This window comes from Entelurus aequoreus, linkage group LG23 (genome assembly GCF_033978785.1).
Source record: "Entelurus aequoreus isolate RoL-2023_Sb linkage group LG23, RoL_Eaeq_v1.1, whole genome shotgun sequence".
Classification (NCBI taxonomy): Eukaryota; Metazoa; Chordata; class Actinopteri; order Syngnathiformes; family Syngnathidae; genus Entelurus; species Entelurus aequoreus.
This window is the reverse complement of record NC_084753.1, coordinates 16,013,094-16,041,059: the sequence shown is the minus strand read 5'-3', so window position 1 is coordinate 16,041,059 and position 27,966 is coordinate 16,013,094. Positions and strand designations below refer to the sequence as shown.

Genomic DNA, 27,966 nt, shown 5'->3' with positions numbered 1-27,966 from the left:
TGGATGTAAACAATCCTAAAAATCCATATTATCCCCCTTGATAGGTGTTAAACTGTAAAACCATTTCCGTTATTGACTCTTAACTGAATATAAAATCACCTTGAATATAAGACAAACCTTGTTTATGTATATACATATATATATATATATATATATACACACACACACATGTATGTATGTATGTATATATATATATTTATATATATATATATGCATATAAACACACACATGTATATATATATATATATATATATATATATATATATATATATATATATATATATATATGCATATCAGTGGCGTGCGGTGAGGTTAATGTCTGGTGAGGCATGACTGCATCATCACAGTCAAATTTACAAACATATGAACCTGCAGTGCAGGTGTACCTAATGTTGTGTCCCTGCGGTCGTTCGCGGCTCCTGCAGCGCGAGCATTGTTGTTTTTGCACTTTTTGGCTTCTTGTTAAGTGACTTTTTTTGGGTGGATTCGGTCTTGCACGTGGAGGGTTTGGCTGTGGGCTTTGGTTGGTGTGGCCGCGGCGCTCCCGTCGGGCGGTGCATTCTGCGGCGGAGCTGCTTGGCACCAGGAGGCGGGGTTATGAGACGAGCCTCACACAGTGTGTCTCCGCAGCAGATGTATGATCGCTCAGCACTAAAAATACGTTACACACATACAGTTGTTGACAAAATACACTGTACATTATATACCTCAGCTAACTAAACTATGGAAATGTATAATATAATTCATATAGCAATACGGTGTCACTGCACAGCAGGCCAGCAGTTAGCCGAGTCGCAATCCATGGTGAGGCACAAGTGCCTCAACTGGCTGCTGATCACCGCACCGTCTCTTCTCAGTATTTGAACGGCAAATGTGAAAATAAAAATAAAAATAATCTAAAACTGGTGAAGTTAAATGGAAAATAACTTTAGTATAATCACTGGATACATATAACAATTTAATAATTTTTTTTTTCTTTTTCTTTTTTTTCTTCCTTCCATGATGGCAGGTGAGGCCGTGCCTCCCCTGCCTCTAGTGACTGCACGCCACTGAATATATATATATATATATATATATATATATATATATATATATATATATATATATATATATATATATATATATATATATATATATATATATTTGCACATATACATACATCTGTCTCACAATACGAAGGTCCTGAGTAGTCTTGGGTTCAATCCCGGGCTCGGGATCTTTCTGTGTGGAGTTTGCGTGTTCTCCCCGTGACTGCGTGGGTTTCCTCCGGGTACTCCGGCTTCCTCCCACTTCCAAAGACATGCACCTGGGGATAGATTGATTGGCAACACTAAATTGGCCCTAGTGTGTGAATGTGAGTGTGAATGTTGTCTGTCTATCTGTGTTGGCCCTGCGATGAGGTGGCGACTTGTCCAGGGTGTACCCCGCCTTCCGCCCGATTGTAGCTGAGATAGGCTCCAGCGCCCCCCGCGACCCCAAAAGGGAATAAGCGGTAGAAAATGGATGGATGGACATATATATATATATACATATATATGTATATATATACATATATATATATACACATACACATATATATATATATACATATATATATATATATATATATATATATATATATATATATATATATATATATATATATATACACATACACATATATATATATATATCAGTGACGTGCGGTGAGGTTCATGGCTGGTGAGGCACTGACTTCATCACAGTCAGATTTACAAACATATGAACCCTAAAGAGTATCTTTTTCACCATTTGATTGGCAGCAGTTAACGGGTTATGTTTAAAAGCTCATACCAGCATTATTCCCTGCTTGGCACTCAGCATCAAGGGCTGGAATTGGGGGTTAAATCACCAAAAATGATTCCCGGGCGTGGCGCCGCTGCTGCCCACTGCTCCCCTCACCTCCCAGGGGGTGAGCAAGGGGATGGGTCAAATGCAGAGGACAAATTTCACCACACCTAGTGAGTGTGTGTGACAATCATTGGTACTGTAGCACACAAAAAAGCACATTTAATTAAAAAAAAAACATTATGGTCTTACCTTTACTTATAAATGAAGTCCATGCGCAGCTCCTTTTGAACAAAAGCATCGATAACTTGTTTATAGAAGTTTTCCTTATCTTTTTTCAGTTTTAAAAGTATCTCTGTCTCGATGGAGATCTTCCTTTAAGTATTACCTCCTGCTTCGATTGAAAGTCCAGTTTAGAAAACTTTTATTTTAGATATGTAATCCTCCATGTTAATAGTCCAGGCAAGAGGAAAAAATAAACGATCACTGCTAACTTTTGCTGCTTGTTGTCACTTCTTCTGCAGCCGAGTAGTCGCAAGAATGATCTCTGGGATCACTACCGCCCTCAACCACCAGGAGGCGGGATTACTGCGAGCCTCACCCAGTGCGTCTTCACAGCCGTTTTATGATTGCTCAGCACAAGAAATACGTTACACACATACAGTTGTTGACAAAATACACTGTACATTACATACCTCAGCTAACTAAACTAGGGAAATGTATAATAATATTCATATAGCAATACGGTCTCACTGCACAGCAAGCCAGCAGTTAGCCGAGTCATTGCGCAATCCATGGTGAGGCTCAACTGGCTGGTGACTCACCGCAAGCCTCTTCTCAGTATTTGAATGGCAAATGTGAAAATTCAACGATTTTGATTAAAAATAATCTAAAACTGGAGAAGTTACATGGAAAATAACTTTATAGTATAATCACTAGATACATATACATATACATTTTTTTTTCTTTCTTTTTAAATTTTTTTTCTTTCCATGATGGCACGTGAGGCCTCCACGTCACTGGTTTATACAAGTTATAAACAGGATATATATATATATATATATATATATATATATATATATATATATATATATATATATATATATATATATATATATGCACACTAAATTTTAATTATCTCTTGATTCTAGGATTTTACACAAAATCAAAAACAGACAAATACTGTAGGATGTCATTTTGTACCACTAGAGCAACCAAGCCCCACCACCCGTCCATCTAAGTTAGTATACCCACACATATATAGGACAACGTGTTTGTATTATCATGTTTTATTATTACTGATAATTTCTTATGTCTAGAAATTTGCCAGGAAATGTCTCGTTGGGGCTTTTCCTCCTGCCACTCACATGCACCAATGAACCGCTTAAAAAGTTGCTAAGAAATATTATATGACTGGATACTAAAATATTTATTTTGATGTTAAAAGACTTTAGCCAATGAATAGACTACATTATCTCTATTTTATTTTGTCCTCAAAATATAGATTACATTATCTCCATTTTATTTTGTCCTCAAAATACATGTTTTAAAAAATCTATATTTTGAGGAAGGCACAAAAGTCCTACCACCCGAACACTTTAATTAGTGCACCCACCTTGATATACAGTAAGACAAATCCCCCCACCCCCTCCCAAAGAAGAGACTGAAAAAAAAAATTACATTATATTCCGTTTCTAGAGATTTCGCACCAACCGTCTTCTCTTCAGAGCTTTTTTTCAAGCCACTCACACTCGCCAGTGACCTACTTAAAAAAAGTAGGTATATACAGTATGTATGTATATATATATATATATATATATATATATATATATATATATATATATACATACACACACACACACACACACATATATATGTATGTATACATATATATACATATACTGTACATATATACATATACATATGTGTGTGTTTGTGTGTGTATATATATATATGTGTGTATATATATATATATATATATATATATATATATATATATATATATATATATATATGTACACATATATGTACACATATATGTATATATGTACAGATACATGTATATATATACACACACACACACATACATGTGTGAGGCTCGTTTCATAACCCCGCCTCCTGGTGCCAAGCATCTCCGCCGCAGAATGCACCGCCTGACGGGAGCGCCGCGGCCACACCAACCAAAGCCCACACCCAAACCCTCCACGTGCAAGACCGAATCCACCCAAAAAAAGTCACTTAACAAGAAGCCAAAAAGTGCAAAAACAACAATGCTCGCGCTGCAGGAGCCGCGAACGACCGCAGGGACACAACATTAGGTACACCTGCACTGCAGGTTCATATGTTTTTAAATTTGACTGTGATGATGCAGTCGTGCCTCACCAGACATTAACCTCACCGCACGCCACTGATATATATATATATATATATATATATATATATATATATATATATATATATATATATATATATATATATATATATATATATATATATATATATATATATATATATATATATATCCTGATTATAACTATTATAAATTCACAGAACATGGTCCACCATTTACTTTGATACATTTACCGAAGTAATTTAAAATAAATTGTACTTGTCAGATTACTTTTACTGCAACATACTTTTTACTTTTGAGTATTTTAGTGACAAAGATTGATTCTGGTTGTTATATTTATTGATTTTATTATATTTATAATATCTTGATTAGATTACAGCTTGCAAGGGCACATTATTTTGGTCTGTTCGAGAATCTAATCTTGTCACATGACTCTGTTTCGCCAATCAAACGTAAGCAGTAGTGACCCGTGACTCCATTTCGCCAAAGTCACGTGACCTCGCTCAAACCACTTGACATGACGTCGGACGGAGACAGCGCATATCTTCAGCGTTTACTTACGAACTACGAAAAAAATTTTTTTTTTATCACGACCTGTCATATGTGTCAGTAGAAATAATAACATCTCAGCCTACAAGAATTCTACTTCCAACAAAATAAAACATGTTGCGGTAAGTTAAAGACGTGTTTTAATGTCATAGCACATGTGCTAACATTAGCCCCGTATTAACAACACACCTGACTGTAAATACTGCAAGTAATTATTTGGATAACTACTTTTTACTTCACGTTGAGTCACATTACTTTAAATTAGTCTTACTTGAGTACAATTCGTAGCAACTCTAGCCATTACTCTAAATTAGGGATGTCCGATAATGGCTTTTTGCCGATATTCCGATATTGTCCAACTCTTTAATTACCGATACCGATATCAACCGATATATACAGTCGTGGAATTAACACATTATTATGCCTAATTTGGACAACCAGGTACGGTGAAGATAAGGTACTTTAAAAATTTTTTTTATAAAATAAGATAAATAAATTAAAAACATTTTCTTGAATAAAAAAAAAAAGTAAAACAATATAAAAACAGTTACATAGAAACTAGTAATGAATGAAAATTAGTAAAATTAACTGTTAAAGGTTAGTACTATTAGTGGACCAGCAGCACGCACAATCATGTGTGCTTACGGACTGTATCCCTTGCAGACTGTATTGATATATATTGATATATAATGTAGGAACCAGAATATTAATAACAGAAAGAAACAACGTTTTGTGTGAATGAGTGTAAATGGGGGAGCAAGGTTTTTTGGGTTGGTGCACTAATTGTAAGTGTATTTTGTGTTTTTTATGTTGATTTAATAAAAAAAAAAGAAATAATGAAAAAAACGATACCGATAATAAAAACATTTCCGATATTACATTTTAACGCATTTATCGGCCGATAAATCGGCAGGCCGATATTATCGGACATCTCTACTGTTATTGTGTTTTGCCTCTGACAGCTGCTAAAGGATGTTAACATAGCTAGCCGTAATTAAAGAGCTGCTCACCCCCAAATCCTCCACACGACACCTCCGCTCCAAACAGGCTAACCTCCTCCAACCTCCAAGGACAAAGCTACGAACTATGGGAGATCTGGCTTTCTGCTCCGCTGCTCCCAGTCTGTGGAACGCTCTCCCTGACCACCTGAGGGCACCTCAGACTGTGGATGCTTTTAAAAAAGGCTTAAAAACCCATCTTTTAAAAAAAGCCTTTTTATAGATTTTTATAGATATGCATGCTGGTTCTAGCTATTGGGCTGTTTCTAGTTTTATATTTTATTTATTTTTATTATCTTTTATTATTATTATTATTACTATTTTCTTTTTTTTTTAACACTGTGGCACTTTGAGGTTGTTTGCTCAACGTAAAGTGCTTTTTACAAATAAAATCTATTAATATTATTATTATTAAGCCCCGCCCCCCGCCTGCAATTAAGCCCATGTGTGTTGCATGTAGCAAACTGGCGCCCAAATCAGCTGGGATCTTCACTTCCTGTATACCCCTGCTGAATAATGCAAGATCTAGTTTCCATCCACAAGTCCACATGGTTCTTTGTGGGTGTGAGTGTGCCGGAGTAGTCCATTAGTATCAAACCACAGTGAACTGCTAAGTGTGTGCATGCATTTGTGAGCTTATTAACGCCTATTTCCCCCCCCCCCCCCCTTTTGTGCACTAAACTGCTCATGAAAACTAGAAATATATATATATATATATATATATATATATATATATATATATATATATATATATATATATATATATATATATATATATATATATATATATATATATATATATATATATATATATAGGAGAGTTAGGGCAGCACCCTTTCAGTCAAAGGCAAGTAAACATACCCCCTTTTCTGTTCCACGTTGTGCAATTTAAGGTCTTTAAAGGCATAAACACACTGTTGTTGTTTCAGGCTTCAGCCACTAGGGGGCGGGTGGGCACTCCTTCAGCTCATTATGTTGTGCTCTGCAGGTGTGTGTGTTTGGTCTACTTTGATGGACTGAATGACCTCTTGGACAAATTTGTACTTTGTTTCTGCTCAAGTTCTACTCAGCGGTGAGTCAACACATTGACTTTGTTTTTGTTTTTTAACACTTATAGATTTAGCAGTTAGTATCCCGGTTGTATCCATTCAAAAGCCCTTAGAGCTAATTGCTAATTTAGCACGTCCCGTCATGGTGGCCAGTTTAAGGTTGTGTTTATTTTTGAGGTCGTATTTATAAAACGATTGTACTATTTAAGATTATTTTGTAGCCAAACCTTTTCCCAGACATCTTAAAAATATCTGGTTTTTCGAAATGTTTGCCCATTTATTGTGTTTTGGTGACTTTTTCATTGTAGTTTTGAAAGGGCTTCAAATAAATAACTAGTATGTCATAATATGTGGTATTGACTATTTATTGTAGTTTTGGTACCAGTACCAAAATTATTAAGATTTTGGTACTTTTCTAAATAAGGGGGACCACAAAAAAATGCATTATTGGCTTTATTTGAACAAAAAAATCTTAGGGTACATTAAACATATGTTTCTTATTGCAAGTTTGTCCTTAAATAAAATAGTGAACATACTAGACAACTTGTCTTTTAGTAGTAAGTAAACAAACAATGGGTCTTAATTTAGCTGCTGACGTATGCAGTAACATCCATCCATTTACTACCGCTTGTCCCTTTCGGGGTGGCGGAGTGTGCTGGAGCCTATCTCAGCTGTATTCGGGCGGAAGGCGGCGTACACCCTGGACAAGTCGCCACTTCATCACAGGGCCAACACAGATAGACAGACAACATTCACACTCGTGTTCACACAGTAGGGACCATTTTTAGTGTTGCCAATTCCAAAGCCCTTAGAGCTAGGGTTGGGTATCGTTTGAATTCGAACGATTCCGATTCCGATTCTTTGTTTCGATTCCGATTCCTGACGATTCTCGGTTCCGATTCTTTTAAGAGGCAGGGTCAAAAAAAAGTTTAGGATATTTTAAATGAGCTAGCTAACCTACAGTCTTTCTGAATGAAATAGTCTGACATTCTCCATCAATTTTAATTCTATTAACTTTTTATGAACTTTACTATAAATTCCTCACAAGGCTGTTTTCAACTAGAATATAAATATCAAATCTATGAATTTGAATATAAATATTATAAATTATGAATACATTTTCCCAGGGGTACACTTTCCTCACGAGAGCTTTATTTTTGAAAACCTCATGAAAACACATTTACACACACAAGTGTATGATGCTGCAGGTACTTAAAAATGTTACCGTGCTCCCACTGATGAGCTAACCTGGTGCAGAAAAGCAAATAAACAATAAGAAACAACTTGCAAAACCCAGTCCAGATTAGCAGCAGGTACAGTATAAAATCAGAGACAGTTCTTGTTTAGGAAAATGACCATATCCGCCTTCTCAGGCAGGATGCGTGAGCGTTCTGGACAGATAGTGTCTCCTGCTGTGGAAAATACACGTTCGCTGGGTGTGGAAGAAGCTTGAACGCATAAAGAGGAGAAAGCTAGATCTGACAGCAAAGGATAAGTCTTTTGTTGGTTCCACCGGACCACCACCATGTAGCAGGGTCGTCAGACATAAGTATCGGTGGAACGTCCTGGTACATCTGCAGCTCTCTCTCCACTCGTTTCTTGATGGACATGGAGCTCTGTTATTTCGCGGGTATTTCATTTTTTTTTAGTAAAGTAAAGCCACACTTTCGACCGCCGACGCCCGCTATCCATGCTTGAGCTTGACTGACTCGCTCGGCTATGCTAACGCTTCCGGCGGTGGGCGCTTCTTCGTTGGTGCTCAGCGGCTTCTTCTTCCGGTTCGGCGGACATATTTTTTATTTTTTTATTTTTTTTCCTCCCCCCGGTCCGCGGACTGGGTATCGAAAATAGGAATCGAAATTTAAACTTTTGAACGATACCGGGAGAATCGGAAAGTTAGTCCCGGTTCCAATCGATACTCGATACCCAACCCTACTTAGAGCTAATTGCTAATTTAGCACGTCCTAGTCATCGTGGCCATAAGTCGTATTTATGAAACGATCGTACTATTTAAGCTTATTTTGTAGCCGAACCTTTTTCCAGACAATATAGTTTCTTAAGAATATCTGGTTTTTCCAAAATTTTTGCCCATTTATTGTTTAGATTACTTTTTCAAATAATGCACAAGCATCATTGTAGTTTTGAATGGGCTTCAAATAAATAACTAGTATGTCATAATATGTGGTATTGAATATTTATTGTAGTGTTGTCCCGATACCAATATTTTGGTACCGGTACCTGTACCAAAATTATTTCGATACTTTTCGGTACTTTTCAGTACTTTTCTAAATAAAAGGGACCACAAAAAATTGCATTATTGGCTTTATTTTAACAAAAAATCCTAGGGTACATTAAACATAGAGTATGTTTGTTATTGCAAGTTTGTCCTGAATAAAATTGTGAAAATACTAGACAACTTGTCTTTTAGTAGTAAGTAAACAAAAAATGCTCCTAATTTAGCTGCTGACATATGCAGTAACATATTGTGTCATTTTCCATTCTATTAATTTGTCAAAATTATTAAGAACAATTAGTAGAAAATGAATAATTAATCTACTTGTTCATTTACTGTTAATATCTGCTTACTTTCTCTTTTAACATGTTCTATCTACACTTCTGTTAAAATGTAACAATCACTTATTCTTCTGTTTGATACTTTACATTAATTTTGGATGATACCATAACTTTGGGTAACAATCCGATACCAGGTCGTCACAGGATCATACATTGGTCATATTCAAAGTCCTCATGTGACTGACCAGTACTTTTCAGAGGCGGTATAGTACCGAATATGATTAATTAGTATTGCTGTAATATACTAATACTGGTATACCGTACAACCGTAATTTATTGTATGATAAAATAGTTATATATGTTCATGACAGGAACAAAATATTAACTGGTAGTGTATATTTTGTTGTTTTCTTATTTGGTGGTAGTAAATATCAAACACTTCTTTCCACTGTGGACCTATCAACTTATTTCTATTTTTTAAGTATATTGCTGACTTGAGTTTAACACTGTTCTAACACAATGAATAATCCTGATTTTAATATTGATACAAATAATGGTGATTATTTTGGCCAAATGCTAAGGTTTGTCACTTTGTCAATGTGTACTGTACGCGTTAAGTGTGGAAATAAGTCACCCACTGTTAGTATGGTAGATTCCTTTCTATTTAAACAGTGGGCATGCACTCCCTACATATTCACACATTTTTCACAATTTTTTTCATAATAAAAAAAAAACTTTTAAAAGTAACTGAAGGAGTTTAACGGCACTATCTACAGGGTGTATCTACAGATCTACAATCTACAGGTATCTACAGAGTGCTGCAGCTATTAATCCAGCAAAGGGGACCTTTACGCAAGGAAATTCAATCATTTTCCAACGAGTAGACACAAGTACAATACTGTTTTCTAGGCCAAGGACCCCCAATCTGATAGAAGAAGTGGGGACCCAATATGTATGTATCTTGTTTGAAATTAAAGGCCTACTGAAACCCACTACTACCGACCACGCAGTCTGATAGTTTATATATCAATGATGAAATCTTAACATTGCAACACATGCCAATACACGTGCCAATACGGCCGGGTTAACTTATAAAGTGCAATTTTAAATTTCCCGCTAAACTTCCGTTTGAAAACGTCTATATATGATGACGTATGCGCGTGACGTCAATCGTTGAAACGGAAGTATTGGTACCCCATTGAATCCAATAAAAAAAAGCTCTGTTTTCATCTCAAAATTCCACAGTATTCTTGACATCTGTGTTGGTGAATCTTTTGCAATTTGTTTAATGAAAGAAGAAGAAAGCTGTAGGTGGGATCGGTGTATTAGCGGCTGGCTGTAGCAACACAACCAGGAGGACTTTGACCTGGATAGCAGACGCGCTAGCCGACGCTAGCCGACGCTAGCCGACGCTAGCCGCCGACCGCACGGATGATCGGGTGAAGTCCTTCGTCCTTCCGTCGATCGCTGGAACGCAGGTGAGCACGGGTGTTGATGCGCAGATGAGGGCTGGCTGGCGTAGGTGGAGCGCTAATGTTTTTATCATAGCTCTGTGAGGTCCTGTTGCTAAGTTAGCTTCAATGGCGTCGTTAGCGACAGCATTGTTAAGCTTCGCCAAGCTGGGAATTATTAACCGTGTATTTACATGTCCATGGTTTAATAGTATTGTTGATCTTCTGTCTATCCTTCAGTCAGGGATTTATTTATTTTGTTTCTATCTGCATTTGAGCCCGATGCTATCATGTTAGCTCAGTAGCTAAAGTGCTTCGCCGATGTATTGTCATGGAGATAAAAGTCACTGTGAATGTCCATTTCGTGTTCTTGACTCTCATTTTCAAGAGGATATAGTATCCGAGGTGGTTTAAAATACAAATCCGTGATCCACGATAGAAAAAGGAGAAAGTGTGGAATCCAATGAACCCTTGTACCTAAGTTACGGTCAGAGTGAAAAAAGATACGTCCTGCACTGCACTGTAGTCCTTCACGCTTACGTTCCTCATCCACAAATCTTTCATCCTCGCTCAAATTAATGGGGTAATCGTCGCTTTCTCGGTCCGAATCTCTCTCGCTGCATTGTAAACAATGGGGAAATGTGAGGAGTCCTTCCTCCGGTGACGTCACGCTACTTCCGGTATAGGCAAGGCTTTTTTTTTATCAGCGACCAAAAGTTGCGACCTTTATCGTCGTCGTTCTCTACTAAATCCTTTCAGCAAAAATATGGCAATATCGCAAAATGATCAAGTATGACACATAGAATGGATCTGCTATCCCCGTTTAAATAAAAACATTTCATTTCAGTAGGCCTTTAAGATTGTATTTTATATTAAACTAGTCCTAAAGGTACCTTTTTTATTGTGCAATCCTAACGATACTCAAATAACAGTATCGTGCCACTAATCGATCGGTGGCAATTAGTGCGCTAATCACTTAGTTTAGCTGATCGACGGGCTAGCTTCCGCAGCTAGTGGGTCCATGGCGATGACTTCTGTGTTGTTTGATCCGCCGTTTGGAAACAATTAAGGTATGTAAAAAAAAAAAAGAAAAAATCTGCGTAAATAACTAATTTCACAACGTATATATCTGCGGCTTATAGTCTAGTACGGCAAATACCTATATATGGAAAAATATAAATTTTTTCCTAAAAATGTTTGTGGCCACGGCTTTTTGTGGCCACGGCTTACGGTGCGCTCAATAGCTTGGAAAATATGTTGTTTCTTAATGCTTAAAGCTCAATTGTATTAATTAGTGTTCTTTGCAATTAGCACAGAGGTCAAAGTGGGGTCTTGCATGACTCCAGTTTCATTTGTCTTTAAGACGGCTTTTTCCACCAAATCCATCAACCTGCCTCTTTCCCAGAGTCAGCAGGGATAGGCTCCAGCACATCCCCTGACCTAACCTGAAGGAATAAAGGGTATAGCAAACTAATAAGTGGCTACAATTACACTTTTGATTGTTCTCTATATTTGGTTCTGATGACACATTAACTAAACAAACTCACCTATTTTTTGCTTAAAGTCTCTATCTATCTCTCTCTCTCACACACACACACACACACACACACACGCACACACTCACAATCTCTCTCTCCCCACTTGCTTCCTCATAGCTCCCTCACTCACACTCACACTTTCTCTTTCAGCGTTGCCGTGTCTTTGGAAGGTCTGCCTAGCTTTTTTGTTTTTTTACACACTGGCTGCATGCGAGGAGAGGACGTCCGTGCTAAAGGTAAGAAGGTGACTGATACACCTTTCTTCTTTCCATTCACCATCCTAATACTGCAGTAGAACTTGGAAGCGACAGAGTGCTTGTTTTTCCCCCCAATGGTGTGTGTGTGTGTGTGTGTGTGTGTGTGTGTGGTTCGTCCGTGTGCAGATGTTTGATCTCACCTGGGCTTTCAGCTCACGAGATGCTTTAAGTGTTTCCGTGCTTGTGTCAAACGATAACGCCAATTATGCACACTATTATTATGTGTCTACGTTAACATGCATGCTCAATTTGTGTTTGTGTGTGTCAGGAAGTCTAAATTAAGGCTGTGGTTTGTGGGACTTTGTGTTTACCAACTGGTTCTCAGAGGTGAGAGAGACCACTGACTGATGTTAGAGATGTGTATGTGTGTCCATGTGGTTTGGTACAATCCAGGACATACTTGAGATAGAAACTCACTTGTCAGTCTCTTCTTTTTGGACAATCTAGTATAGAGAAAAGGGTTAAAGTACCCCTCACTACTTCCAAATGTAGAGTGTGTAACTTACTCATTGCAGTAAACATCCATCAGGTCAGGTTCCAGGACGGTGCTTTTTATTTTAGAACAGTATTTCACTTTTACAAATTATGGGATTGGAAATAATCTGTTCCAGAGTCAAGCTGTCACCATAAACACTCCATAATTTTCAACAATTTCAGTAAGTATGAGGTCTCAATGCTTGTTTGCCCAAATCTTACCGTAATGCTGGAATGTAGACCCTTTAAAAGTGCTTTTACTTTGGGGTAATATGCTGTTGTGTGTCTGTTAGGGGTGAGAATCTTTGGGTTCCAAAGATTCGATCCCATAAAAATACTTTTTTTGGTAAAAAAAAAAAATCAGGGATTTAATTTTAGGCCATTTCGCCCAGGTTAGAAAAGCTCCTTCTGGTTGCATTACGATGACCTAAAAACAAAAATTGACACAAAAAGGTATTATTCTTTAAAACTTTTGAAAATCATGTATTATATAGAATTGGGGTAAATAAGAATCGTGATTCGGATTTTAATCGATTTGTTTGTGCACCCCTAGTGTCTGTAGCTGTAATGCTAATAGGGATGCAACAATATGAAAATCTCATATCACGGTCAGTGTGACCAAAATTTTCACGTTTATCATTATCACAGTATTGTTGAATGTTTTTAACAGTTCTTATATTGTACACGCACACTGAAAACTTAAAGTATATTAAATAGACAAGGGATTTAACGATAAATTGTATTAATGATACCCGAGAGAGACAAGCGGTAACAAATAGATGGATGGATATCAGTAGTAAAACTTCCGACAGTTAGTATTACCGTTTTAAATTAAAATGACCAAAAAAAACTGATAACTGCACATTCCTGACAGACTGGCTGGTTCTCCGTCACTAGCTGAAATGCTAACATGGAAACGAAAGATTATCGTCTTTCCCCATTAATAAACATTCTCCAATCTAAACGTATACAAAACGCATCACTGTCTGAGCAACCAAGCTATTCAATTGTGCACATTGAACCCACAAGATAAGTGATCGTTTTAAACTCAGAGCAATACGAGACCAAGGTGTTCAAGGACTGCTGAACAGTGTAGGACCCCACAACGCCTGCCAGAAATAAGATTTTATTTGTTATGCACTTTTCACTTTAATAAATCTTAAAGTGCCCCAGTACAAACCAATATTTAAAACAACTAAAGCTTAGCTATTAATAGCAACCTATTATGCAAAAAACAACTTTTCTTACCTATTTGTACCTGATTTTGTGTACCGTATTTTTCGGACTATAACTCACATTTTTTTCATAGTTTGGCCGGGGGTGCGACTTATACTCAGGAGCGTCTTATGTGTGAAATTATTAACACATTACCGTAAAATCTCAAATAATATTATTTATCTCATTCACGTAAGAGACTAGACGTATAAGATTTCATGAGATTTAGCGATCAGGAGTGACAGATTGTTTGGTAAACGTATAGCATGTTCTATATGTTATAGTTATTTGAATGACTCTTACCATAATATGTTACGTTAACATACCAGGCACGTTCTCAGTTGGTTATTTATGCCTCATATAACGTACACTTATTCAGCCTGTTGTTCACTATTCTTTATTTATATTAAATTGCCTTTCAAATGTCTATTCTTGGTGTTGGGTTGGTGTGGCGTGGCGAAGTTGGTAGAGTGGCCTTGCCAGCAATCGGACGGTTGCTGTTTACTGGGGTTCAATCCCCACCTCCTACCATCCTAGTCACGTCCGTTGTGTCCTTGGGCAAGACACTTCACCCATGCTCCTGATGGCTGCTGGTTAGCGCCCTGCATGGCAGCTCCCGCCATCAGTGTGTGAATGGGTGAATGTGGAAATACTGTCAAAGCGCTTTGAGTACCTTGAAGGTAGAAAAGCGCTATACAAGTATAACCCATTTATCAAATAAATTTCCCCCAAAAAAGCGACTTATACTCCAGTGTGACTTATATGTTTTTTTTCTTTTTTTATTATGCATTTTTGGCCGGTGCGACTTATACTCCGGAGCGACTTATACTCCGAAAAATACGGTATTTGGGATCTGAATAAATCCCCAACATTTGAAATCAAACTATGAAGGCATGGCGGAGATATTTACAAAACAATCTTGCCTTCTTTTATACTTCCTCTAAACGAGCCGTTTGGAAGTTGCACAATTTGACGTTTTTCCAATATGCTAATGTCTACATATATGGTAAAGTTTTACCTGAAGAGCGTTGCGCGAGTCTGCCATTGTAGCTTGACGTCGTAGTCAATACATTCCATATTTATCTCTATCCTCTCGTTGTGGGGTTAGGGTTGACTAAAGAACCACCATTACACGTTATGTAGACCAAAAGGAAGTGTTTTAAACGTAGAAAAAATCATATGACCCATTTAAAAAAAATAAAATACTAAGACAAAACATGCAAAATAGTGGGTTTTCAAACAGTGTTTCTATTTCAGTTTATAAAAAGAAAAATAACTTAAGTACTTTGTGCGCACATTCAGTAATATCGCGATATTAATAACCGTGATCATTTCGGTCATGATAACCGTGATATGTATTTGTCATATTGTTACATCCCTAAATAAACACATAATATACTTGCTCGGTAAAAGAACCATTATTTTGGAGGCTTTAAAGGCCTACTGAAACCCACTACTACCGACCACGCAGTCTGATAGTTTATATATCAATGATGAAATCTTAACATTGCAACACATGCCAATACGGCCGGGATAACTTATAAAGTGACATTTAAAATTTCCCGGGAAATATCCGGCTGAAACGTCGCAGTATGATGACGTATGCGTGTGACGAAGTCAGTATAACGGAAGTTATCGTACCCCGTAGAATCCTATACAAAAAGCTCTGTTTTCATTTCACAATTCCACAGTATTCTGGACATCTTTTGCAATTTGTTTAATGAACAATGAAGGCTGCAAAGAAGACAGTTGTAGGTGGGATCGGTGTATTAGCAGCGGACTACAGAAACACAACCAGGAGGACTTTGTTGGAGCGCTAGCCGCGCTAGCCGCACTAGCCGCCGACCTCACCTTGACTTCCTACGTCTCCGGGCCGCCAAACGCATCGGGTGAAGTCCTTCGTCCTTCTGCCGATCGCTGGAACGCAGGTGAGCACGGGTGTTGATGAGCAAATGAAGGCTGGCTGGCGTAGGTGGAGAGCTAATGTTTTTAGCATAGCTCTGTGCGGTCCGGTTGCTAAGTTAGCTTCAATGGCGTCGTTAGCACAGCATTGTTAACCTTCGCCAGCCTGGAAAGCATTAACCGTGTATTTACATGTCCACGGTTTAATAGTATTGTTGATTTTCTATCTATCCTTCCAGTCAGGGGTTTATTTTTTTTGTTTCTATATGCAGTTAAAGCACGATGCTATCACGTTAGCTCGTAGCTAAAGCATTTCGCCGATGTATTGTCGTGGAGATAAAAGGCACTGAATGTCCATTTCGCGTTCTCGACTCTCATTTTCAAGAGGATATAGTATCCGAGGTGGTTTAAAATACAAATCCGTGATCCAAAATAGAAGGAGAGTGTGGAATCCAATGAGCCAGCTTGTACCTAAGTTACGGTCAGAGCGAAAAAAGATACGTCCATCACTGCCTCTCAAGTCCTTCACTGTAACGTTCCTCATCTACGAATCTTTCATCCTCGCTCAAATTAATGGGGTAATCATCACTTTCTCGGTCCGAATCTCTCTCGCTCCATTGTAAACAACGGGGAATTGTGAGGAATCCTAGCTCCTGTGACGTCACGCTACTTCCGGTACAGGCAAGGCTTTTTTTTATCAGCGAGCAAAAGTTGCGAACTTTATCGTCGATTTTCTCTACTAAATCCTTTCAGCAAAAATATGGCAATATCGCGAAATGATCAAGTATGACACATAGAATGGATCTGCTATTCCCGTTTAAATAAAAAAAAATCATTTCGGTAGGCCTTTAAATATGTTCATCTTCTTCTGTTTTCATTTGTAAAGGTTTTAGATAAGGGTTGCGTGTCCGGTTTGTGCGATGTCATGCGGGTTTACTTCCTGTTGTAAAAAATCTGTCATATTCCTCTGAGTATCGATGATCACTCTGTGCTTAGTTGCTCAGACAGTAATGTATTCCTGTAAGTTTAGATTGGGGTATGTTGTATCTTAATGGGGAAACTTGTGATTTAGGGCTATATAAATAAACATTGATTGATTGATTGATTGAAATACGTTAATGTCTCTTGTTTTCATGTTAGCATTTAAGCTCGCTAGCTAGCCATCTTATAGTGTGCTAGCTTGCTTTTCCACAAATATGCGTTATCAGTGGTCCTGAGTTCATCAAAGTGCGGTTATCACGGTTTTAGGAGAATTTTCATTTAAAACCGTAATAAACTCTTGGGAGTTTTACCGTGATTTATTTGGTGAATGCTCTAAAGCATTCACACATACGATTCTACACCACAAATTCATCTATCATTATAGATGACTAAAGTTAACAATAGCATGCTTTAATGCTAACAATAGAATACTAACTTTTTTGACTAATTTTGCAACAGTTTAGTACCCCTGAGTCATATAACTTGGTACTTATTAGGGGTGTAACGGTACATAAAAATTTCGGTTCGGTACGTACCTCGGTTTATTTTCGGTACAGTAAGAAAACAACAAAATATACATTTTTTGGTTATTTACCAAATTTGCAAAATCTTCCACCAAAAATATTTTTCTTAGTGGAATATTTGATGTGAAGTAATCGGAACCTTGGATAGGTCAATAATTCATAATAACATTGATTTTGATTCAATATGTTTTGAGCAATGACAATGAAAGAAAAAACAACTTTGTTTTATTAGTCAACATTGCAACTTTTTCTAAATTACATTTAACCTTTAAGCTTTTTTATTTCACTTTTGTTATGTCTTTGTTTATTTTAATAGTATTTTTAGAATGTGCCGTGGGCCTTTAAAACATTAGCTGTGGGCTGCAAATGGCCTCCGGGGCACACTTTTGACACCCCTGCTATAGATAATACAAATTTAATCTGATAAATCTATTAATAAAAAGCAGACGCAAGCGCGTTTATCATAACTCTCTTGCTCGCGCTCTCTCTGTCTCTCCACCTCCCGCACCAATGCTGCTGCGCACCTTCACAATTTGTTTTGTTTTTAACCTTCTTAACTCTGAACGTACATTGTTAATACACGCAACCACAGCTCGGGGTGCCGGACATTTGGGGTATTTGGGGGACACCGCCCGGGCGGCCCCACGGGGGAGGGCGTGTCCGGTGGGGGGAGGACGTGTGGTCAGGACCTGGTTTCGCCGGACATGTCCTCTTTTACTGGCATGCTGGCGGCTAACGGGCTGGGATAGACTGGCCGTACGTCCTCTTTTCGCCGGGCGTGTCCTCTTTTGCCTCAGGTGTCCGGCATTTTGAGTATTGTTTACACAACGTGCAGTACGCTACTTAATATGTCCGTGTGGAAACTCGTTCGGTACACCTCCGCACTGAACCGGAACCCCGTACCGAAACGGTTCGATAAAATACCCGTACCCTTACACCCCTAGTACTTATGCTAACTTTTTTAACCAATTTTGCCGCTGTACACCTCAGTCATATAACATGGTTTGTGCAAATTGGTAATTGTTTCCATGTTATTGTTAGCATGCTAACAATAACATGCAATGTTTTTTTTGCCCATTTTGCGATCGTTTACCCTAGAGTCATATAGAATGGAATTTAATGGAACTTTATTTGGTACTTGATATGTTAACTTTATATGTTACTAGAATGCTAACATGCCAACATGCTAGTACACCAACATTAGCATGCAAACCTTTTTTTAGCCAATTTTGCCGCCGTACACCTCAGTTATATTACATATGTGACATGCTAACCTTAACATGATAACATTAGCATGATTTAAAGACTTAATCATATAACTTACTAACATGCTAGCCGTTAGCATGCTAACATTAGCATTTCAGTTTAGGTTGTGCATATCAGTGGCTTGCACGTTTCCGCGGCTTGCGCACATACAGCATTCACACGCTATTTCTCCGAAATTCCATATTCCAGTTATGAATACTGTTTATCTTTACGTTCCTAAATAATGTGTTTATCCTTTGACACATGCAAGCAAATTGCGCACTTTATTCACTTATTTCATATACACTGTAACTCTGCTTTTCCAATGTAGTCAAGATTCAATGCCACAAGACATAAAACAACATAACAATAAGAAGCGCAACAGAACAAACCATGCAATGTTAGCATAGCAACTGTACGTGAACTACCGTGCTAACATTATATTACGGTTTTAACAGCAACATCATGCTTAGTTAGCCTATTCACTGAAGAAAAAAATGAAAATTTACAGCACATGTCAAGGTTTTAAGATGTGTAGTGGACCTGGATTTTATTCAAAAAGGTGGGCGTATACACGGGGACTAGGAGTAGTAACTTAATGCGGGGTATCTCAAACTGTGTATGGGTGCTCTATTGGTATGCCAAATAATCACTTAAATATTCAAACAGTGTTACTGTTCAAACTTTGTAAGGTCACAGTGGCCAAAGATGTTAGTACTACTCTGCCTTGTTTTTAATGACTATTTAGACCTACTATGCTACTGTATTTTAATGTTGGTCATTATGGTGGTACTTTGAGAGCCAAGTTTTTTCTGAGGTTGTACTTTGTGAAAAACTTATGAGAACCTTGGAGTTAGTATGGTCTAAGGCAGTGGTCCCCAACCTTTTTGTAACTGCGGACCGGTCAACGCTTGAAAATTTGCCCTACGGACCGGGGGTGGGGGGTTGTATTTTTTTGTCATAAAAAAAATACAACCATGCGTGCTTACGGACTGTATCCCTGCAGACTGTATTGATCTATATTGATATATAATGTAGGAACCAGAAATATTAATAACAGAAAGAAACAACCCTTTTGTGCGAATGAGTGTAAATGGGGGAGGGAGTTTTTTTGGGTTGGTGCACTAATTGTAAGTGTATCCTGTGTTTTTTATGTTGATTTAATAAAACAATTAAAAATACATTTTTCAAATTTTTTTTTATTTCTTGTGCGGCCCGGTACCAATCGATCCACGGACCGGTACCGGGCCACGGACCGGTGGTTGGGGACCACTGGTCTAAGGGACATTTTAGTGAGGGTTTGACGAATACAGAATTAGTCACAAAACCATCAAAAGATAATTCCACCGTATAGAATCATAATGGCGCCACATGTGTGTTTGTCACCCTCCATGAACCAGGAAGTAGTTTGCTAAGTACTACTACCAACCAGATGGGCAAAGTCACATAAAAGCAATTTCTAAAACAAGGCTACCGTAGAGGCGCCTTGGTCGAGGCCCCCAATGGAACTCTGAACAATGACATTATCAAGTGGTTACAATATGAACCTTTTTCCCCCCTTCATCCTTGCGGCGCCCTCTGGAGAATGGCACCCTGGGCAACTGTCCATATGGCCCATATTTAAAACCGCCACTGGGCTACCGTGTATATATAAATATATATATATATAAATAATTTAAAAAAGACATCAGGGTATTCTCCTGGCGGCTGCTGGGTAAGGTTGCCGTCTTCATAAAAGATGCTACAAGAAGTGCCGCGCCGCGTGAGTCGGCTGCCTTCACAGCCGCAGGGTGAGAAATATGAAGGTTGTTCCCGAAACTGTCATCTCAAAGTGCACTCTGAGGTGATGGAACAATAATCTGCACGCCGGCAAATAAAACATGATTAAATGACCAGTTTATTGCCGCATAGACTCCTTGAAATGTCATATATTTATGAAAAGTCTCTTCAGCGCTCCAAAGTCAAAAAATGACATCTTTAAACACATATTGAAGTAGCTCCCGATGAATCTTAATGTCTCGCCGCCGTTTCCCAGCCGAAAGCAATTAGAGCGACAGCACAGACGGCTGAGACGCTCCTGACCGAGTCACTATGGCTGCCTAGACTCTGGTACTCAACCTGGACATTTCATTTGTATGCATAAGCAGGCGGCAGGGAGCCATGCCGGCCGCATCGATCCCACTTCAGGTGGGCTGCATGTGCCATTGCGGACGTGGAGTCACGCTGGAGTCAACTTGTGCAGAAAGCTGGGCAATAAAATGGTATCTATATACAGTATATTCCCAGATTTTACAGTATTCATGATTTTTCTAAATATTGGAAATAGCTTCTTTCTACTCCTTTTTGGACATGTTGTAAAGAGAAATGAAAATGTGAAATACGTGATGTCATATTGAAACTGTATACATGTTCGAAATAGACTTTAACCAACCAATATGTCGGGGTTGCTCACGAGGAAACCTTACAATGTATCACATTCATAAATTCAATATTGATTAGCTTGCAAGTATATGTGATGTAGGAAAATGCCATATATTCCAGAAGATTCAATTTCCAGAAGATTTCCCATATTTTAGGATTGCAAATGTTGATGCTTTTCTTAGACAAACGTAATAAAGGTGTTTGTGAAATGCCCTGATGTTATGTTGCTACTTATCCGTTTCCTAAAAGTAATGTTAAAACAACTTAGTCTTGTCCAGCTGTTTACTGACGTACTGTATACTATTCATGTTTGAATAACTTTTACTGCAAATATCCGCTTCAAATATCGGTTGTCGGCCTCCTTGACTAGTAACAATCGGCCCTGAAAAACCATATCAATCTATCTTTAAACAGTATCAACTATCAAGTTTGGTTGCGCCATCTTGTTGTCTTGCGGTTGATTCTTTGCATGGAGTGAGAAGACAAAGTAAAAATGAGTGCTGTAGATTGGGGGTGGGGTCTTTAAATGATGCAAGGCGCTCATCCCCACCAAGACCGGTAATACATGAGCCGCGCTCACCCTTTAGAGCACAGCTCCAACTACCTTGCACTAAATGTGCAGTAAATAGTTCTTCTCGGGTTTCTCTTTGTTTACATTTTCACACTTTGCTTTATTTTGTTACACTTTATTAAACATTTCTTACATACTCCTTATTTTTGCACCTTAATTTTAAGAGCTGATTGATTAGTGTTCAATGGGATTTCAGAATTTTGACTGTTTTCCATGCTTGTGTTGATATTTCCTTTCCTTTCTGCCTTGATAGCTGAGGGGATTATATTCTAAGGTTACATTTTACATAAACATGTTTACATTTAATATATTTTCCTCTCGGTCCTTATTTTGTTTTAATTATAAGAAATATCAATAATTATGGATCTTGATACAGTTTTCAGCCATATTGCCCAGCCCTACTTGTGCAGGTTGAAGGAATCAAATCCATCGACAGGCTTACAACATTAGGTGCACCTGCACATCTAATAAAGTCAGTGTCAGTCAAAAGTGAGCATTAGAATATTTCATACACATATTTATTACTTGATCTCAGTAGATTGTGCATCTAAACTCAGTGATGCACAAACCGCTAATGAGCGTATTGACTAAAAGTAGATGGCATGGAACTAAATACCTCACAGTCCTAGCCTGACATTTTGACACACGCCATGTGTAACTATCTGACACTGAGGAAAGTGCAGTCAGTACATTGCAAAGTCGGGCTGGGCGATATGGCTGAAAATTGTATCACGATATAAGTGTTTTATACGTAAGTAGTGTTTAATAAAGTGTAGCAAAATAGTGGAAAGTGTGAAACTTTAAACATAGAGAAACCTGCCAACTATTTTTGACAGGGTTAGTGCCAGGAAAGGGTGAGCACAGCTAAGGTGGTGTGGTGTTATTGGGCTTGGTGGAGACGAGTGCTGTGCATCATTTATAGACCACATTGGTCTGACTACGGTCCGTTTTAAAATAAAAATAAAAACTAAAAAAAAACTGCCATACTGTCTTAAAGTGACTTTTCCATATCTATCCATCCATCCATGTATCCATCCATATACAAAAGAAAGAAAGAAGAAAATAAGTAGTTTTTAATGCCATCAAAATGCATTTTGATGCATTTATTTTAGGGATGTAATGATATCAAAATTTTATATCACGGTTATCGTGACCGAAATGATCCCGTCAATTTGTCGTGGAAATGGTATGATTTTGTGGTCTTATTGTGTTTAACATGAGACCATTGAAGTGCTTGTTGGGTGATTGGGTTGTGTGTAGTGATGATGACTCGATGATCATTATAACAATACAGCCAGGTACTTTGTGCTCATGAGACAAATAGTGATACTGCACATGCAGGCAACTGGCAAAGTTGAGGTCAGATTTTTATTTGGAGGTGCCCCATTACAATTTATTTTCACATTTTCTTATTTATGTGAAACAATTTTATACTTTTTTTTACTATCAAACTCAAATGAGTTTTGTTGCATGTTTTGTACTAAAACAAATTAATTGAAAATAAATTGTAAATGGGTTTTTTTGCGAGAAATAACAAATTTAACATAGTTAAAGCATATTTGCAAACCTTTCAGTGACAGTTTTGACATTATATTCTTATCAGTGACAAAGCAGGAGGGGGCTAGGAATGCGTTCATGTGACGTGCCCTGTCATTCATTGATATTTTACATGCGCTCCTTCACGCTAAACGGGCCCCCCACGGATCACGGGGCCCTACGCCCAGCGTGTGATCTGCGTATAGGGAGGTGTGACGTTGTGCACCTGGCACCTTTTGTGTAAGTAACATTTTACTGTTATGTTCGTTAACTTGCACACGATCACTCCAGATATTGACAATATCTATCTTTTTGCACCTAAGAGGTCATCATTATTTCTACTCTTATTGTGTTTACACGCGACACATGTGTGAATCGATGCAGTAGTATGTGAGACAACTAACATGGAGCCATATACACACAATATCATTCTGCCTGAAGGCACCTTACTGGATCAATGTGTCCAACAGAAATGCTATACATTTTTTGTGCTTCTTCACAATTGCTATTTTAATGGAACTTCTTTAGACATCCAGAAATCTGGTGTGAATGACAGCAACTGATTTTAATTATAATAAGTGGGTTGTGGGTCCACCAGATGTTGAAAAAAAAAAGCCTTTATTATTGGAGTAATTCAATTGTGATATTGAGGTACACCACCACTGCTGGTTTTAGAGAAATGTCCTTATTTTGTGTACAGAGCATTCAAAAAGTATTCAGTGCTTCACTTTTTCCACATTCTGTTAGGTTCCAGACTTTTTCCAAAATACAATATTTTTTGTCCACAAAATTCTACACACAATACCCCATTATGACAATGTGAATATATATTTTTAAACACTTTGCAAATATATTGGAAATGTAAAAATCCCATTTATATAAGTATTCACATCCTTTGCTCAAAACTTTTGTCGATGCACCTTTGGCAGCAATTACAGCCTCAAGTCCTTTTGAGTACGATGCCACAAGCTTGGCACACCTATCTTTGGGCGGTTTCGCCCATTCCCCTTTGCAGCACCTCTCATGCTTCATCGGATTGGGTGGGAAGCGTTAGTTTTCATCCCGGATGTCTCTTTACATTGCTGCTTTTCACATTGTTGTTATGGGGTATTGTGTGTAGAATTTTGAGGACGAAAATTTATTTATTCTGTTTTGGAATGAGGCTGTAACACAGGGGTAGGGAACCTGTGGCTCTTCTGATGACTGCGTCTGGCTCTCAGATAAATCTTAGCTGACATTGCTTAACACGATAAGTAATGATTAATTCTGCTGGTAATCACAGTGTTAAAAATAACGTTCAAAATATAAAACATTCTCATGCATTTTAATCCATCCATCCGTTTTCTACTGAACCTGTTCAAGAAGTCGCATTAATGGTAATAATAATTATTAAAATAATAATTTTATTTATTATTGGTTAGCTTCAGAATAAATATGTTATTAAAAATAATAACAGACGTATTATACTCTAAAAATGTTGGTCTTACTTAAAAATGCACACATTTAGTTGTATTCAGTGTTAAGAAATATTATATGGCTCTCACGGAAATACATTTTAAAATATTTGGCTTTAATGGCTCTCTTATCCAAAAAGGTTCCCGACCCCTGCTGTAACATAACAAAAGGCGGAAAAAGTGAAGCGCTGGGAATTCTTTCCAAATGCACTTAACTATCTCTATTTATCTTATCTTTTTATCTCTATCCCTTTTTATCTATATCTCTTTCTATACATTTATCTATTTTTTTTAATCATATTTTGAACAATTGCCATTCTCTCTGGATTGGGTAGGGAAAACCACGTTTTAAAACAAAAGATAATCATAATGGTAAAAAATAAATCATAAAATTTAAATAATATGGATGGAATCAAAGTACAAAGAACAATCATGATAAATGTCTTGAACCTTATTGATTAACAAAATATGCGGTAATCCATGACAAAACCAACACATTTTGTTAATTACAACTTTCTAATAACTGATGTACACTTAATTTTTTTTTCTTGTGTTTATTTGTTTGTTCCAGATTAAACACAGGAATTGAACAAATGCGTTAGCAATTGCTATGAAACAGAAAAGCTATCAGATTCAATAAACTCTGCTTCGTCTTACTACTTGGATGCTGAAATGTGAAACTGTAAATATGTGATGTTAGGGCGGGGCGGTTATATGATTGTGATCGTTGATCGCGATTAATTTGAGTTCAATCTCGGTGATCAGCTGTTAGCATAATACCTCGATCAAACATGGCGGACATGTCTCTTAGAAGTTACTGCAGTAGTAAACAGGAGGAAACAATGATGATGATGGTATGATCGTGCACAGAAGAAAAAACCCTCTGCAGAAACTGTTTTTTGTTTGTTGATAACTTTTTGTTCCTGACATAATCATTTAACTTGTGTTGGTACACATTATTTTACAGTACATCAAATTCAAACTGCACTTTAATATATTTTTATTCAATATAAATACAAAAAATTTTGATATTAATGGAGATCGGATGATATGAAAAAATATATGACTATTTTTTTTTTTGCCATATCGCAAACTATGTGACGTACCACATTTTAACTTATGTGCTTGTTTCGTAATAAACTAATACCGTAACCCCAGATGATTATTTGACGATAAATAATAAAGGTAACACATTGTTTTTTAATGAAAGAATGTGCAGGAGTTACTTGAAGTCACCGAATCTGGTTTCTTGTCCTATAAAGAGCTGCACACGTCTAAAAATACCATCGTCTGATTCATCCCTTCAGCAACATCTGAGCCCTGATGTAAGAGCGTGGAAAAGCGAGAGTTGTGACGCTTGTAAAGAAGAGAGGATAACTTCACACCAGAGGAGAGGGTGGGACTGAAAGGAAATGGCCGAAGCACCGCAGCAGGGACAGCAGCAGGAAGAAGAGGAGGAGCAGCTGAGTGAGGAGCAGCTGAGCTCCTCTGGGTCTACAGATGCTGATGATGAGGTGGAAGACCTGAAAGAGGATGTCCAGACGGCCCCGACCAGACCCCTGCTGTCCATGAGGTCTATGAGCATCGTGGATCCGGATGACGACTCTCCAAACATGATCGTCTACAGAAAAGTAAGACTAATCTTTGCGTTGGATTATTGTGCTGCTGATGCCTCACAGTTGGAGACATTTAACTATCTCATACTGTAGTCTGACAAGTTGTGACAAAGATTGTCGTCTGCTGTATGGGTATTATTTGGTGGAGTATTTCTATTTATACCTCAACCTACGAGGTTTTCTGTTTGTGTAAGGAACAGCGTAACTCGACCTGTCGCCATCACGTCTCCATCTCATCGCTGCCACCACAGCCTGGGGGGGCAATAGACTACAAACTGTGGTGACGTAGGCCGGCTTCGTCGCGTGAGGAAGCCTACAATTTTTGGTTGTTTTCCGCTCCGTATGCTGAATGCCGATATACTATATATATCTCGATATTTTTTCCGTAAAGTAAAAACAATACACAAAACAGTCCTAGTTACCTGAGATACTAAGTATGTCTTTAGTAAGTCAATATTTTGACTTACTAATTTACTAAATCAAAATAATGACTTACTAAGTCAAAATATTGACTTAAGTCAAATTAATGACTTACTGTAAGTAAGCGTTTGCAATAAGCGTTTGAAAAAAAGACTTAAAAGTGGGGCCACATGCTGACATATGCTCAACTCATCATGCTTAATTTATTACAGCATTTGGGAAACCTGTAGTTGATTTTTATTATGTAAATGTTATAATTTTATCAACATGTGATAGCAGGGAACCCTGCCATTCAAAACTAGGCTGCTACATTACTAATGATTAATGTAACTATAGCTGAAAAAAATAGTACAATAGCAATAGGAGAGACTATTCATCCCTGAACACCATGGAGTTCATGTAGGCTTTATGATGCAGTTACATTATTATATCAACTATCAGAGACAGCTTCAGGAAACTCTTCATTTGACATAATGTTGTTTTTTGCTGCTTCAACACAGCTCGATCAACACAGAAAAAGGTGAAGTGAAATAACTTAGTTGTTAACTGTAGGTCAATAATGCTTGTCTTTCTCTCAGACAGACAGGGCTTTTCTGTCCGTAACACACACACACACACTCACGCACACACACCGCAAAATGAGCTAACGTTACGCTAAAAGCTAATTAGCCTTCACCTCAAGGACTGCGAGCGAGCTGAGCTGCCGCTTATGTTTCTAGAACGTCAACGGGCTCATAGTGATGTTACTAGTAGTTGACTGGGAGGTGTTTATTATAATTTGGGCACAGTCCGCTGCCTTATGCTCACCTGCTAAACACCTTTCTGCTAACCCCATCACAGGAGCACTGACTCCATGCGCTCTGAATATGCACTGCTGATTGGCTGTTACCGCTCTGCGTGTAACCAATCAGATGGTTCTGTGGGTGGGACAATGCTGGGTGCTGCAGAGACATACTGACAGACGCAAAGGCAGAACTAAGCGGAGCAGCTTGTTAAGACATTAGTTTAGGCGGTAGCTCTTTGTTGTTAAGGCGGCCGCCTTAACAACAAAGCGCTGCAGGAAACCCTGCTATAATTTGCGCACTCTCGACTAGT

At 37.9% G+C, this 27,966-nt stretch overlaps 1 protein-coding gene across 5 annotated transcripts in view; it reads left to right on the top strand.

Moving 5' to 3' along the window:
- Nucleotides 1–6,531: 6,531 nt before the first annotated feature.
- The window catches only part of rgs6 (regulator of G protein signaling 6), a 220,425-nt gene continuing 198,990 nt past the window's right edge, over nt 6,532–27,966 (top strand). Inside the window, exons 1-4 of one of the 5 annotated variants that reach the window (XM_062033748.1) lie at nt 6,640–6,775; nt 12,081–12,177; nt 12,406–12,491; nt 26,143–26,466. In XM_062033748.1, the coding sequence (XP_061889732.1) occupies nt 26,248–26,466 (219 nt within the window). In that variant the 5' untranslated portion in view covers nt 6,640–6,775; nt 12,081–12,177; nt 12,406–12,491; nt 26,143–26,247. Of the gene's footprint in view, nt 6,551–6,638; nt 6,776–12,080; nt 12,178–12,405; nt 12,500–26,142; nt 26,467–27,966 lie in introns of those variants that run through there. The other 4 variants (XM_062033751.1, XM_062033753.1, XM_062033749.1 and 1 more) reach the window with 4 other exon arrangements.